Source organism: Drosophila elegans, unplaced genomic scaffold (genome assembly GCF_018152505.1).
Source record: "Drosophila elegans isolate 14027-0461.03 unplaced genomic scaffold, ASM1815250v1 contig_149, whole genome shotgun sequence".
Lineage (NCBI taxonomy): Eukaryota > Metazoa > Arthropoda > Insecta > Diptera > Drosophilidae > Drosophila > Drosophila elegans.
The window spans coordinates 18,954,678-18,970,875 of NW_024545513.1; the positions used below are offsets into that span (position 1 = coordinate 18,954,678).

General features: G+C 35.5%; 1 protein-coding gene across 5 annotated transcripts in view; it reads left to right on the plus strand.

Moving 5' to 3' along the window:
• The window catches only part of LOC108138528 (nuclear factor of activated T-cells, cytoplasmic 1), a 46,605-nt gene that overhangs the window by 15,195 nt on the left and 15,212 nt on the right, over positions 1-16,198 (plus strand). For 2 of the 5 annotated variants that reach the window (XM_041707166.1, XM_041707168.1), the window contains exons 2-3: positions 13,967-14,091; positions 14,698-15,113. In XM_041707166.1, coding sequence (XP_041563100.1) covers positions 13,967-14,091; positions 14,698-15,113 — 541 coding nt within the window. Of the gene's footprint in view, positions 1-8,981; positions 9,718-13,966; positions 14,092-14,697; positions 15,114-16,198 lie in introns of those variants that run through there. The other 3 variants (XM_017260789.2, XM_041707167.1, XM_041707169.1) reach the window with 3 other exon arrangements.

Consider the following 16,198-nt stretch of genomic DNA (forward strand, 5'->3'; position numbering starts at 1 on the left):
AACACAACAATCAGCAAATACACGACATGTAATCATCATCATATGTGAGGATTTGAGGGGAATCGGTAGTTTCTGGGGGGAGTTATACTGCCAACGAACAAAATGTTATAAATTATACATCGCCGAGTGACAAATGTGCGCAGCGGCCATTGAAAATGTTAAGTATTAATTAAATTTCAACGCAAAATTTGCGGACTGCGATTTAGGTTCGATTAGTACTCTACATAATCAAGTCTAAAGATCCAATAGTCAACCAAATCTCGAAATCACCTATTCCGGAACTGATATAAGACGTGGTAAAATGTCAATAGTTGAGGTAATGCGATATTTGTAGTTCTCTGTTGGGTTCTGTACTACGAAATATAATTTGTAAATTATATACATTTTTTTGTAATTATTTACCTTTAAGGCTTTAACAAGTATTTATGTTTAAAAGTCTTAATTTCGGTCAAGGAAGATAAATAAAACATGGCAATTGCATTATAATTGTAAATAAATTATTTTAAATTGTTTTGTTTTGATCGCGTGAACGAATTTTTTATCCACCAGTGAAAGGGAAGCGTCAAAAACAAATATTCGGGTTCTATTATGTATTTTCTTTGATAAGACCAAAAAAAGTGCGTCAACGCTGCGTATGCGCATTATTATTGGGTGCGTGTGCGTGTGGCTCTATTGTGATGTTACCTTCACACACACGCTCCGCCTCTTTTCCCCCTCCCTTCAATAATTTTCAATGCTAAGCCGAAAAATATCAAAAAACTATCATCACTGGTTGCCGTTCTTGTTGTTGTGATAACACGGATTGAGGTGTGCGCGAGCTCTCTTTTCTCTGCCGACGACCTCTGCCTCTGTCGACGCGCTGCCTTTCATGGTGACGTCGGCGTTAAAAATTTACATGTGTTATATGCTGTGTTTGCTTTGTTACTGCTATAGTTGTTGCCGACTATTATCAAAATTTGTTTGCGATACAGTGGAGCTAAGAGAAGGAATGTCTGTAAAGAAGAAACCAAAAAAAATATTATGAACGTATTTTTTTAACCAGTAGAAAAAAGAAGATAGCATTTAAAGATAAAGTTTAACTTTGACAAAAGTTTACATTTAATTTTTTCACAGTTGAACTTTAGCTTTAAATGCTATATACTTATTTTTTATAAAAAGTACAGATTTTTGTTTGTTTATTTATAATTTAATGTTGTTATTTTATTCGTTCTTTTTTAATTTGCTGGTTTTTTAATATAATATACAATAATATAAAGGACTAACGCAGATTAAACAAAGGTTTTTTTAATAAAACCTTAGTGGACTGACCTGTTTTGTTATTATTATTATTATTTTTATATTATATTTATTTATTTTTGTATTTTCACCCACTGTGCGCCATCGGCAACCAATAAGAAATTAACGCCATTGCTGTTACTGTTATTGTAGTTGGCACGATCGGTTGCCGTTTCGCTTCGTGAGTGCTTTGCACACATTCGGGTTTGGAAAAAGAGAGCGCTCTCTTAACAGCTGTCCGCTCAGCTAAGCCACTTGACTTGTGGGCCCAAACCACCACCCCACCATTCCCCCCTCGTTACGCGTGACTGTGGTGTGACCAAATTTGGGGCAAACGAATTTCGAAAAAAGTGCACCGTTATGGCTGCACACAAGATTTTAATGAGGGATTTTAGAGAACAATAAACAACTCTTTTTTCATATATTTTAAATAACAATCGAATAAGCAACATACACACAAATAATGGTTGAAATCAAATTACCCGTAAATTAACTAAGTTGTTTATGTCAAATATCACCTTTTTTGATCACACTTGCCAAATAGTTTTTTCACGCCCAAGAGAAATAGTTGACACAGATGCACTGAAAAAGAACATAAGATGTTTTGACTTTTAAGAGTAAAAAAAAAATTAAAAATGGGCACCAAAGAACTTTTGCGTTCTTAGAATTAAAAATACAAGAGGAAAGTACTACTAATTAAACATATACTTTAATTTAAAATAATAAAATTCATTTCTTGGAAACCATTTCTTTAAAAATAAAATCTTAAATTAATTAATTATCTTGGATTTTATTTTATTTGGATTACCAACTTTTTCATCATGTACAATCGCTAGCATGGGGTTGTTTGTCCATTTATCAGCATTCGTATGTGCGAACTTATGTTGGTATTCCGTTCTATAGAGTGGCCCTGACTGTCTGCAATTGACCGCAAAGCGAACGTGTGCTGTCTAGTGTTAATTAACAGCCACGCATCGCAGCCAAACATGAAAATACACACGTTGGGATGGACCGCTCTAGGTAAAAGTAAAGTGTAAAATTTGTATTTTCGAAAGACAAACAAAATTACTCATACGACATGGTACTCTCTAATATGGTGCCATTAGTAGGGAAGTTTAAGCCAGTTTGTTTCCAAAAAATGATAATTATTATTTAATACCGTCTTTAAAAATCGATTCAAAGCTAAGGGAATAATAGATGTTCTGTATGTATGTATACATACGTCATTTTAACTTAACCAGAAGGTACAAAATGCTGTGACATGACACTAATAGATACACGTTATATTTTGTCCACAATTATCAATGCAAAAGGTCCATCCCAATCCAATGCGCATACGCACCGGCGGCTGAAGCATAGCATAAAGAAGAGCGAAAAGAGATGGTGTGTGCAGGTTGCAGATTGATCTTTTGATTTTGATACTTTGCTGATATTGATTTCAATTGCTCTTCCTTTCCCTTTCCCGCTCTTTCTCTCTCTTTGTGGCTGCTTTATCAATTTGCGTTTGCAATCAGTGCTGCCGACAAGAACAACAACAAACAGAAACGAGGCGCGCGCTGTGCTCACACACACATGGAAATCAATTAAACCCGTTGTCGTCGTCGTCGTCATTCGGCCACGCGTACACTTGTTGTTGCTCCTGCTCTGCTCTGTTCCGGCGGCCCTCTCCGCTCAGCATCACTCACACCACTCGTTCTTTTCGCCGGACCGGACACTTGGAGAGAGAGTTCTCCTTCTCCGGGCCGCCGGGTTCGGGTTCGAGTCTGCGCTAAAGTTATATAGTGCGCCCACCTTTTTCCGCCGCAGTCCATCGATCTCAGCGTAAGTGTTCGCATCGCCATTTCGCCGCCGCTCTTCGTTACGGGTCACGGTTTGCGGTTAACGTTTGACAACTTACGGTTTTACTGTTCGCGGTTCGCGGCTTACGGGCTACGGTCTACGGCTCTTACGGTTACTACAACGAACTCGTGCTAAAATTTCGGACTTTTTACAACTGCCCGCTTTTTTTTCTGGTGTGACGTGCTCAATTAACACTTATTATTTGAAAAGTTAAACGTTGTGCGCCCATTTTTTATCAGTCGAAAAATGATGGCCTGATCGAAAAGTTCTGAAAATAAAAAACTGGAAAATTAAAAATTAATTTCAAAATTCACCGTAAACTGAACAAATGTAGCTTAGATTATATATCTCATAAATACCTTTCTAGTTTGGCGCTAGGCTAAATTATTAAGTTTCTTTTTTAAAAACTCACTACAATTTGTTCCCTTCAGAAAAAAATCTTCAATAAAATTAAAAAAACGAAACTGTAATTCGAATTTTTTCACATCAAACTTTGATTTAAACAATGAGTAGTGTAAATTTTTTGGAGGCAGACCAAGTAACAACTCTTAGTCGCGCGCGGTTTATCTTATCGGCTATTTGGTCGAGGTGTAGACTACGGACCGTCCCTGTGCATAAGGCAGTTCCCAGTCGAAAACCCCACGATCCGCAGACCACAACGAAGTCAACCGGAACCCGTCTAGAATCTCCCAAACGCCAAAAAGAAATCAAATACAACACAATTATATATACATTTTAATTCACTTTCTGTTTGTGAGTCCCCGCATTCCGAATATCGCGTACAAACTTTTGTTTATAACAAATTAAATCGCGGCCAATAACACAACGAAACAAGAACATAAGAAATAAAACGAAATTATTAAAAAAAAAAAAGTGATTATGATAAGTGAGCGATTGATTCGGTGGATGAAGAGGGCAAGCATTAATATAAATTCTTTGCGTTAGTTTATTGAAAATGTTCGTTTCAAGAATTTTGTTCTCTTGGGCCTAGTTAGGCAGGTGATCTGTTGAAAAATTGAAATGGCTTACGGATTTTAGGAAATATAATATAAAGTTCTAATGAAGTATCGAATTTCATTAACTTTACGAGTACATTTTTTTTTTATTTTTATATCAACTGCCTTAAGATTCATAAATGCATATTAAAATTGTAAACGTATATGATTCGACAAAAGTCAAAAGCACTGTATTTTTTATATACTGTATTAATTGGCAATAATTTTTTTTTTTGTGTTGTATTTTGTATTATATGTGTGTTGATTAAATTTTAGCAATTTTAATTCTACTGATTCTCGTCAGACAAGTATTTTAAAAATTATTTTGCAGATGACTGCTTGTAGTTTCATAGTCCCCAAAATCCCTACTCAAGATTCCCGATCTTCCGGCGCTTCCTGCTCGAAAATTAAAAACAAATAATAATCTGAGGAGCGGAGATCAGATAAGATCAAGCTTAGTTCTGCTCACTTGAGGCTCGTTCGTTACACGTTCAATGTGGGTCAATGAAACAAGATCATAATTTTTACAAAGCCAACGGCAGTCGCTACACACATTACACACATTACACACAGTGCACACAGTATATATACATGCATATAATACCGATTGCTGATAAATACACCGAACAGTTTCAATTAGCATTTAATCAAGCCAAGAACTTGCCTTGGCATTTGATTGTCAAATCCAAATAACATAAAGACCAATCCATGCCGAAACCAGAGGCCAATGAAGTTATGGTCGAGGGGCGGTCCAGAAGAAGGGGGCGGGGTCGGTCGGTGCTAACACACTCTGTGTCACCTCGATTAGCAGTTAAAGTCGTTTACACCAAAATTCAAATGCACTGGGGAAAAAGTGATTCAGCAAGTTAGGAAATTAAAGAACATAAGAAAATTGGTACAGAGCTAAGAAGTTGTATATTTATACCCTTGCAGAGGGTATTATAATTTCAGTCAGAAGTTTGCAACGCAGTGAAGGAGACATCTCCGACCCTATAAAGTATATATATTCTTGATCAGCATCACTAGGCGAGTCGATCTAGCCATGTCCGTCTGTCCGTCTGTCCGTCTGTCCGTCTGTCCGTCTGTCCGTCCGTTTATATGCAAACTAGTCTCTCAGTTTTAAAGCTATCTGCATGAAACTTTCCCAAAAGTTGTCTTTCTATTGCAGGTAGTATATAAGTCGGAACGAGCCGGATCGGACGACTATAGCATATAGCTCCCATAGGAACAATCGGAAAAATAAATGAAAAAAATTATAACTTTGCTGTTTTTTAATTTTTTGTTTAGTTCTTCGACATTTAGTAATGGTTAAATATTTCCGATTTACGGTTTAAATTTCATCAAAATCGGACGACTATAGTATATAGCTCCCATAGGAACAATCGGAAAAATAAATGAAAAAAATTATAACTTTGCTGTTTTTTAATTTTTTGTTTAGTTCTTCGACATTTAGTAATGGTTAAATATTTCCGATTTACGGTTTAAATTTCATCAAAATCGGACGACTATAGCATATAGCTCCCATAGGAACAATCGGAAAAATAAATGAAAAAAATTATAACTTTGCTGTTTTTTAATTTTTTGTTTAGTTCTTCGACATTTAGTAATGGTTACATATTTCCGATTTACGGTTTAAATTTCATCAAAGTCGGACGACTATATCATATAGCTCCCATAGGAACAATCGGAAAAATAAATGAAAAAAAATTATAACTTTTCTGTTTTTTAATTTTTTGTTTAGTTCTTCGACATATAGCAATGGTTAAATATTTCAGAATTATGGTTTAGATTTTATCAAAATCGGACGTCTATATCATATAGCTCCCTTAGAAATAATAAAAATATATAAAATAACTATCAAATAATTGAGCTGCAAATCATCATAGCTTCAATGTTTTTAAACATATACGAAAGTAAATCATAATTTTAATGTTTTCAAAAATGTTTAATTCTTGCAATAGCTGCAAGGGTATATGAACTTCGGCTTGCCGAAGTTTGCTTTCTTTCTTGTTTGTTTTAAAGTTGTTCTATATTTATAACTAGTAATTTTTTTATATATATATTAAAATTCATTGTAAAATTTAATAAGCACTTAGAACGGTATTTTTTAAAACAAGAAAGAAAGCAAACTTCGGCAAGCCGAAGTTCATATACCCTTGCAGCTATTGCATGAATTAAATACTTTTGAAAACATTTAAATTATGATTTACTTGAGTATATGCTGAAAAACATTGAAACTATGATGATTTGCAGCTCAATTATTAGATAGTTATTTTATATATTTTTATTATTTCTATGGGAGCTATATGCTATAGACGTCCGATTTTGATAAAATTTAAAACATAATTCTGAAATAATTAAACATTGCTATATGTCGAAGAACTAAACAAAAAATTAAAAAACAGAAAAGTTATAATTTTTATACCCTTGCAGAGGGTATTATAATTTCAGTCAGAAGTTTGCAACGCAGTGAAGGAGACGTTTCCGACCCTATAAAGTATATATATTCTTGATCAGCATCACTAATAGAGTTGATCTAGCCATGTCCGTCTGTCCGTCTGTCCGTCCGTCTGTCCGTCCGTCTGTCCGTCTGTCCGTCCGTTTATATGCAAACTAGTCTCTCAGTTTTAAAGCTATCTGCATGAAACTTTCCCAAAAGTTGTCTTTCTATTGCAGGTAGTATATAAGTCGGAACGAGCCGGATCGGACGACTATAGCATATAGCTCCCATAGGAACAATCGGAAAAATAAATGAAAAAAATTATAACTTTGCTGTTTTTTAATTTTTTGTTTAGTTCTTCGACATATAGTAATGGTTAAATATTTCCGATTTACGGTTTAAATTTCATCAAAATCGGTCGACTATAGCATATAGCTCCCATAGGAACAATCGGAAAAATAAATGAAAAAAAATTATAACTTTTCTGTTTTTTAATTTTTTGTTTCGTTCTTCGAGATATAGTAATGGTTAAATATTTCAGAATTATGTTTTAAATTTCATCAAAATCGGACGACTATAGCATATAGCTCCCATAGGAACAATCGGAAAAATAAATGAAAAAAAATTATAACTTTTCTGTTTTTTAATTTTTTGTTTAGTTCTTCGACATATAGCAATGTTTAATTATTTCAGAATTATGTTTTAAATTTTATCAAAATCGGACGTCTATAGCATATAGCTCCCATAGAAATAATAAAAATATATAAAATAACTATCTAATAATTGAGCTGCAAATCATCATAGTTTCAATGTTTTTCAGCATATACTCAAGTAAATCATAATTTAAATGTTTTCAAAAGTATTTAATTCATGCAATAGCTGCAAGGGTATATGAACTTCGGCTTGCCGAAGTTTGCTTTCTTTCTTGTTTTTCATTTATTTTTCCGATTGTTCCTATGGGAGCTATATGCTATAGTCGTCCGATTTTGATGAAATTTAAAACATAATTCTGAAATATTTAACCATTACTATATCTCGAAGAACGAAACAAAAAATTAAAAAACAGAAAAGTTATAATTTTTTTTCATTTATTTTTCCGATTGTTCCTATGGGAGCTATATGCTATAGTCGACCGATTTTGATGAAATTTAAACCGTAAATCGGAAATATTTAACCATTACTATATGTCGAAGAACTAAACAAAAAATTAAAAAACAGCAAAGTTATAATTTTTTTTCATTTATTTTTCCGATTGTTCCTATGGGAGCTATATGCTATAGTCGTCCGATCCGGCTCGTTCCGACTTATATACTACCTGCAATAGAAAGACAACTTTTGGGAAAGTTTCATGCAGATAGCTTTAAAACTGAGAGACTAGTTTGCATATAAACGGACGGACAGACGGACAGACGGACAGACGGACAGACGGACAGACGGACGGACAGACGGACGGACAGACGGACAGACGGACATGGCTAGATCAACTCCACTAGTGATGCTGATCAAGAATATATATACTTTATAGGGTCGGAAACGTCTCCTTCACTGCGTTGCAAACTTCTGACTGAAATTATAATACCCTCTGCAAGGGTATAAAAAGTGATTAAAAAATATTACACATGATTATAGAAACAATACTAAAGACTTTTTCTTAGTTGCTATTTTCTTAGTTAAGGTTATTTAAAAATCTGTTCCATTTTTATAGATTATAAAAAAATAAAGATTATCTTTATGTTCTGAGTGTAAATTCTGACTCTGAGGAGTTGAATGAAGCGAAGTGTTTAAACTGGATGGAGCGTGGAGTTCCTTAAGACCTTGCGGAACTTGCCACTCTAAAGGGCTTAACATTCCTACCCAAAAAGTAAAAGGGAGCCCAAACAAGTAGAACAGGGCCAGAATTTTAAGATTGGGTTCGAACCCGTTTTCCGATTCCGAACTCTAACTGTAAACGTGAAGATAAGATTTAATAAAAAGGAGGGAAACCAGGAAGCTGTCGAGGGATCGAACAAGAAAAGAATGAAACAAGCTTTACCTTTCAAGGCGCCTTGGACAACGAAACCAGTTTAGAGGAAGGGAAAAATAATGCACTTAAGACCCCAACTCCTCCTCCGCCGATTATCATAATCATTATCTATATGCAACAAAATGATCATTAAACCATTGCGATCTCCTTATTTCTGCCTTTTCTTGTCGCTTGGACTTTGAACCGCGCCGGCGATTAAAGAAGATGTGTATAAAAAACAACATTTTTACATCGTTCGGTTTCAGTTTTCGGCATCGGGCTGAAAAAAAAAAATATACAAAAAAAAGCAAACGGTCATATGAATAAATGAATAAACTAGCGAAAAAGGCGAAGCTCCGAAACAAAACAAAAACGAAACCACGAATTTTTCAACCTGTTTTCAAGGCGTTTTTAGTGCATTTTTCGGGCGTTTTCTAACCGTTGCAAAATGTCAAAAACGTTTAAGCTACTTAATAGGGTTTCAACTTACTGGTATCGAGTTTTCCCCCGGATTCTGTACGTTATAATAAGTTTTCTTTCTCTCTATTCCAAAAACGTGATAGATAAACACGAAATCTACAACTGCAAAACTTTTTAACAACAAACAAAGCTACAACAAACAAATGTACAAAGTCAATCCAAAATTGTAACCATTTAATTAAAAAATAAAACAAAAAAACATTACAATGTGCCAACAATAATTACCAAATAAACAAAAAACACTATTAGTCAAAAGGAAAACAACAAAATCGATGCCTGTAAACATAATTATAAAATATACTAAAAGCACTTATCCCAAAAAGAGAACGAGAAACTTGAGGAGAGAGTAAAAAGAGTGAAAAAACACTGAGAGAAATATAATTTATTGCATTAAATAGCCATAGGAGTAACTTATTCGAGAGTCCAGTGCCAATCCGTCAAAATGCGCTTCACCTACAATCAGTATAAACATTACGAGTCCGGTTACCGGATTCCATCAAAAATGCATAATTTGAACCACCATAACAACAATAATAATAACTCTGGGGGTGGCAACAACAACAACAACAATAATAATAATAGCAACAACAATAGCCATCATTATGCCCACTACAACAACAACAATAATGGCGGTAACAACAACACAAATTTCCAAGCCTATCAACATCATTACAAAAGCAACTTCGGTAAGGACCTGATAAGGAATAGAAAAAAAAAACAGCATATGCTCCTAATAAGATATATAAAAATATTCTAAGAAATTATTTGCCAACAAATTGGAAAGATAACAATTAAAACATTTGATTATTCCGTGTAACTGGTGGTAAAAAATTGAATTTTGAACTTAAGTTTGGGAAATGCATTCAAAATAAAGGTATTTTAAAATATTTCGCAATCTGCTTCATGCGAACATATTTTACCATAACATGGTTAATACTGAAATTCATAAAACCAAAATCTCAAAACTTCTGAAAGAAAATTTTTTTTTATATATTCGAAAAGTAAAATTTTATTTTTTAATTTCTGTTGGTCCCGAAGTTCTATAATTCTTTTCATTTTAAAGATCCCCCATTAAGATACTCTATAAACGCTTAAGTTTCACAAAATTTAAACTGTTTTCGATATCTTGAATGGTTTTTGATAGACTAAAATGGAATGCCAGCTGCCAACATGACGTGGACATAAACGTTTCTTTTTGGCCAATTGTTCCCTTTATTGGCATTACGTATATCCAAAGCAGAGTTCAAGAATCTAGACATCACCTTAATTGTACCATCCCAACATTCAATGCTAATGGCTGGCTTATCGGCAACACGCCGTAATTGCTTTGAAAACAAATCTCTCGCTTCGCCTTTGATAACATGTCATAATCGGTATAGGTGTTCGAGTACACTTGGAATTTCCTCGCCTCGAAGATCCAACCAGAAATGCCGAGCTCTCCAATCTTCAATTACGCGAGAGGCGCCAGTTGTCGCTGGTGATTCAATTTCTTTCTCCATATCAGGTTTGGGTTCTTGTTTAACGCTTTTCGCCAGTTGCCAAGTTTGGTGTGGCGATAAGATTACACGCAAAGCAGTAAATAATAAAGCCAAGGGGCCCGAGCCATCCAATCAAACTCCGAAACACTTGACCAACCCGCTAATTGGATGGTGACAAATATGATCCAAAAAGGAGAACAATTGGTTGATAATGGGCGTGGATCCTACAAATCGGATATAGAAATTATGGAACTTTGATGATGCTTAAGCGGGGAGTAGGGCAAATCCCCGTTAAAAACAACATATTTTTGGTAATTTTTTCCTCGACGAAACAGTTTAAATATGTTCTGGAATATCAATTTTACATTATAACATTTAAAAAATATTTTATACAATTTTCATAGAGAAATTTTGAGTAGTATGGCAACGGCGGCAATTACTTGAAGGTTTTTTTTTTATTTTAAAATGTAGAGATTTCCTCTGTATAACGTAAAGTTAAAAGATCAGTCAGTCAATATGCAAAGCATTGTAAAGTTATAAAACCAGTTTATTTGTTTCAAAAGACCACAAACTTGTACTACTTAACAACAAAGTGAATTAAAACAGATTTCTCTTTTGCCGTTTGCTTGGGATCTCAGCAATTCCAATAATAATTGTTAAGCTGAGTGAAATGTTGCACTTTTGTTAATTTTGGACTAGTGCCTTTCAATCAAACAAATTGTCCAGACTCCTCCTTTAATTTCCGTTATTATTTCGACCCTCTGGTCGGTGGGAGGGGCGGTGTTGGCGCTCATCTTTCACTATTGCGGTTGATGGTGGGGCGGGCACAGTGGGTCAGGCAGGTTCAATACACTTTATTTCCCTCGCCATTGTTTTATTGACAATCTGTTTTGGGGTTGACCTCTCCGAAGCTGTTATTTCGCTCAAGGAGTCTGTGTTTAATTATAGAACCTGCAAGCAGCGTCAGCACCATCTGTGTTTAACTACATAACTTTGGGGGGAGGAACTCTTTATGCCAACCTCGCTCTGATCTCCGGTGAGAATTGAATTAAAGCACGCTTTTTGTCTGCCAATTGAGTGCAATGTCTAGTATACCATAATATCATGATAGGTGGATGAAAGCAACAATGGCTTTTAGGCGCGATTGTCGTATCGTTAACGTATCCATTTATCTGTGGTATCTGCATCTGTATCAGCGGCATGAGGCGGCAGTTTAGCCCCTTGGAAACAAAAGGCCGTATCCCCTCTGATCCCAATCCCAGCCGCTCTTATCTGTAGCGATCACAGGTAAAGCCCATTTCTTCCCAGGTTAACGGGTTCCCGAGTTCCCGAGTTCCCAGTTCCCATTTATTTGGGTTCTGCAGGTAGGCGCGTTCCGCAAGCCCAGTAATAAATGTTTGCTTGTTTGTTTGTTTGATTTCCACCCAAGGTTAGGCCAAAAGGGTGCGGATCGCGTGGGTGTTTTTACTTATGGTATGGTATGGTATGGCATCATAAAGGCCAAGAGTCGAACAGATTTTCTCACCTCCCTAATTTGTATATCTATATGTACATACATTTGTTTGGAGCGCAATGCACGTCACCGAGGGATCTTCGTAATTGGAGATCAAAGTTTGTTTGTTTTCGTTGCTGCTATCAAAGGCGCTATTGTTTGCTCGATTCTTATCTCGTAAATAAGCTCGTAATTATTTAACGATTTTACCGGAATTAAGGAACGGAACATACAATCATAGCAGATTTCTCTGGAAATAAATGGATTTCGGAAAGAGGGGTGTTAAAACCTATGTATGTTAGAAATATGAATTTTATTTGACAACATTTATTACATTTTCACACTAAATTTCACACGATATTTTATTCTTATACAGTGTAAGTGTAAGTGTACAGTGCCTTTAAACTTAAATGGCATTTCATTACAAAATATCTTTATTTGTTTGTAGAAACGGTCATAATTTGATAAACATAAATAATTTTTTACAATAGGTTTCTAATGAACATGTCGCGACATGCCGTGACTTGATACAATGCCTATAAACATATATATGTATTGTAATTTAAAGAATATAGAACTAATTTGAAGAATATGACTACTAAAAATTTGCAACATTATAATACATATGTTACTATTAAACGTACATCCTATTATAATACATACTTTTAAGCTTAAGTGGCATAGCCTAAAATCTGTCTCGTCTTCTAATCATTCTGTTTTCCCTTTTATTTTTTGCTTCCACTTTGGCCTATCCCAACAAACATTTTAGTCCCCAGATTGCACCCCTATATATGGCGATATACATATGTAAACCCAAGTTGAGTTCCACTTGTCTGCGCCCCCCAAGAAATTATCAAATTTTATTTGCAATTGATTTGCATTTTAATTAAATGTTCTGCGAAATAAACCAGTAGAGAAAGGCAGGCGTTTGGCGTTTTTTTTTTTTTTTTTTTTTTATACAATTATAAACAAATAAAGAAGCGCTAGCCAAATATACGATCGAAAACGGGGTAATAAAAAAAAAAATAAAACGAGGTGGGGAGGCAGGGGAGTGGAGTGTAGTGGAGTGTAGTGTAGTGGAGTGGAGTGGAGTGGAGTCGCAGCTTGTTAATGGGTTGGCGTTGGTGTTGGGCTTGGGGTTGGGTCCGTTTGGTTTGGTTTGGCTGGGTTTGTCTGGCTTCCTTATCAGCGCACTCCGGCTCATTGTTCCGCTGCCCATGATAATACACAAACAGCACCCAGCCAGATGATATACATGTGTACATATACAGAAGTGTTTATAGGCAACACAACTCCATGTAGAGCAAAATATAACGCTGAAACTGCGACGGCGGCAACTGCTGTTGAAATTGAAATGGAAATGCGAATGCGAAAACGAAAATGAATGCAAATGGAAATTGAGCTTCAATTGAGATCAACAATGAATGCAATGCAACAGTAGCATCACCATCACCATCACCATCACCATCACCATCACCATCATCATTGTTACAATAACAGCTGGAACTGCAGCTGCAACAGATTCTATGCTGCCGACTCTACGGACCTTAGATCTCCGGGGTTTGCACTCTCCGGCGGAGTTCAATGCACCCCACAGGCCGAGCGTCGCAGTATTATCAGTTTCCCTGGCATATAACTTGCAACTTGCGAACGGGGACCACAAATCGGACGATATTTTCTTGGTTCCTCTCTATCTGGATTTTAATTCTTTTGTGTTTCAATGAAGCCACTACCATAGGCGCTATATAGAACTGAAAATGAGGAGCTTTTCTAGTAAAACTAATGGCAATCACATATTACTATAACATTACCCACAAAACAACATTGATTTCTATTACTATTTGTTCTATTCACTGGCACCTTCCCTTGTAATTCCATATTTATATGGGTTTAATCAAGAATTTCAATAGATTTCAATAAATTGAAACCTTGTTTAATTATGATTTCTGTTCATTTTTCTTTTAGGCATGAGGATGACCATGTCCACCAATTCCACAATGAGTGCCCGAATACATCGGAAGGGATTTCGCATACCATCGAAAAGACAACCGGGCAAGGGATTGCCCGGCAAGCTGCATACTATTACCAGGGTAAGTAAATAATTCGAAATCAATTAAATATGATGTTAAATAAATATAAGAAAATTTAACATAAGGATCACATTCGAATTAGCCATATTATTACAGAACTCTTTTTAATATTTATTGTATACATTGGTTAATTTAATTTTATTGTTTATTTAACAAATTAAGCCGGTGGCCTTCGACTCTATATTTGGTTGTTTTTTTTTAAATAAATATAAATAATATCTATTGTTAGAAGAGCCAATATTTATTGAAATCACTTGGTAAAGGTGTTTTAATTAACAATATTTAATAGTTCTTTGAACTATATGATTTCAAAATTGGGTTTATTATTTATTGTATTAATTTGTTAAAGTAATTTTAATTGGTAGATCCCACAAGATATCTCTAATACTCATTTGATATTGTAATTTTTTGTAATTTCTTTTTTATAAAATAAACATAACTAGAAAATATATACTTTATACATCTCTACGGCCAGAAGACCTGATATTTATAAAGTTTATTTGCTAAAGGTATTTTAATAATTATTTATTTATTTTAAGTAATATCTTTAATACACGCTTGTTAGTTTATTGTATTGATGGTTTCAATTCTGTGACATTTTTGCAGACGGGTCCCGGCAAAATCGTGCCTGGAAAGCGAATACCACAGAGACCCCATCCGCCGCCCTGCGACAATTCGAACGACAGTGGCCTGGGCTTCGATCAGCACACGGAGATGAGGTCCTCGGCAGGAGCGGGCGGATCGGTTGATCCGGCGGTCCATGGCAGCAACTCCGGCCAGCGATCCGCTTTGATGGTCAATAGTGCTCTAACCAACACAGTGGCTGCCGCGGCGGCCGCAGCAGCTGCTGCAGTGGCCAGCAACACGTTGCAGCAGCATCAGCAGCACCACCAGCAGCAACAGCAGCAGCAGCAACAACAACAGCAGCAGCAACAGCAGCAGCAACAACAGCAGCAGCAGCAGCAACAACAGCAGCAACATTCACCGCAGCAGCATTTAATACGAGCGATACCTGTATCAAGGTGAGTCACTGTCCACTGTCAACTGTCCACTGTCACACTTTGCCCCTCAACTCCAGCCACTTAAAGTCCCCCTCTCAGCCTCCAAATCTTCTCATCAGAGTTCATGCGCAGGCGCGACTCGAGATAATTGCCAGCTCATGATTTCATTTCGTTTTGCGTTTGATTCATGATTTCGAGTGAATGAATATTGATTGCCTCACCGCAAAATACACCCACACTCTGATGCACAAAACTACATATGCACATATGCAGAGAAGTAATATTTCGAATTTGCTAGCTTTAAAGTTCAAAAGGGAAATATTGTCAGATCGAAGGGCTTCTAGGGCTAGCTATAAAATCATTTTTTTATTTTCCCTTTGTTCGTTAACGAGAATTTCTAGTGGGCCTAACAATATTCTAGTGAACTTTGGGGATTTATAGTTTTATATTATTATTAATAAGTTATTTTTTTGTATACCCATTAAAATCTAGTCAAAAATTTATTTAAATATATGGTTAGATAATAAGGGAGAAAATATTAAAGTTTACTTCTGGATTGTAATGGTTAGCTTGCCGCATTTAAAGTGTTTAATTTTATTTGTTTATTGGTTTGAAACGGAACACCTTGCGTTTAAACGGAACGATGTTTGTTTTTCTGAAGGCTCAGGCTCAAATAGCTGAAACCCACTGGAAATGTGGCTTCTTTAAAATTCCGTAGCTGTTGGCTGTTGGCTCTATCTATTGCATTCAGTACAGTCCAGGCTTTTGTATCGATAGCAACGCAGGTGTTTGACTGGCGATCGAGGAAAACATCAATTTTCATAGTGATAATGTCATTTATTTTCTGCAAACCCAAGTGAGAAATAGAATATTGACGAACTTAAAACTGATTTCGAATGGACATCATTTTAAATTTGGTTTTATATCTTGATAACTTACTTAATAGTATTATAACAATTTAACATGTGGATCGAAAATTTTTGGTTTAAAAGATAATACAATTTGTGGGTAGTAAATTTTAGAAACTTATTTATTGAAATACAAAATATGTAGACAAAGAGTTTAAACTATTTGAGAAGTTTTGCATTTGAATGCAATGCTTTTAT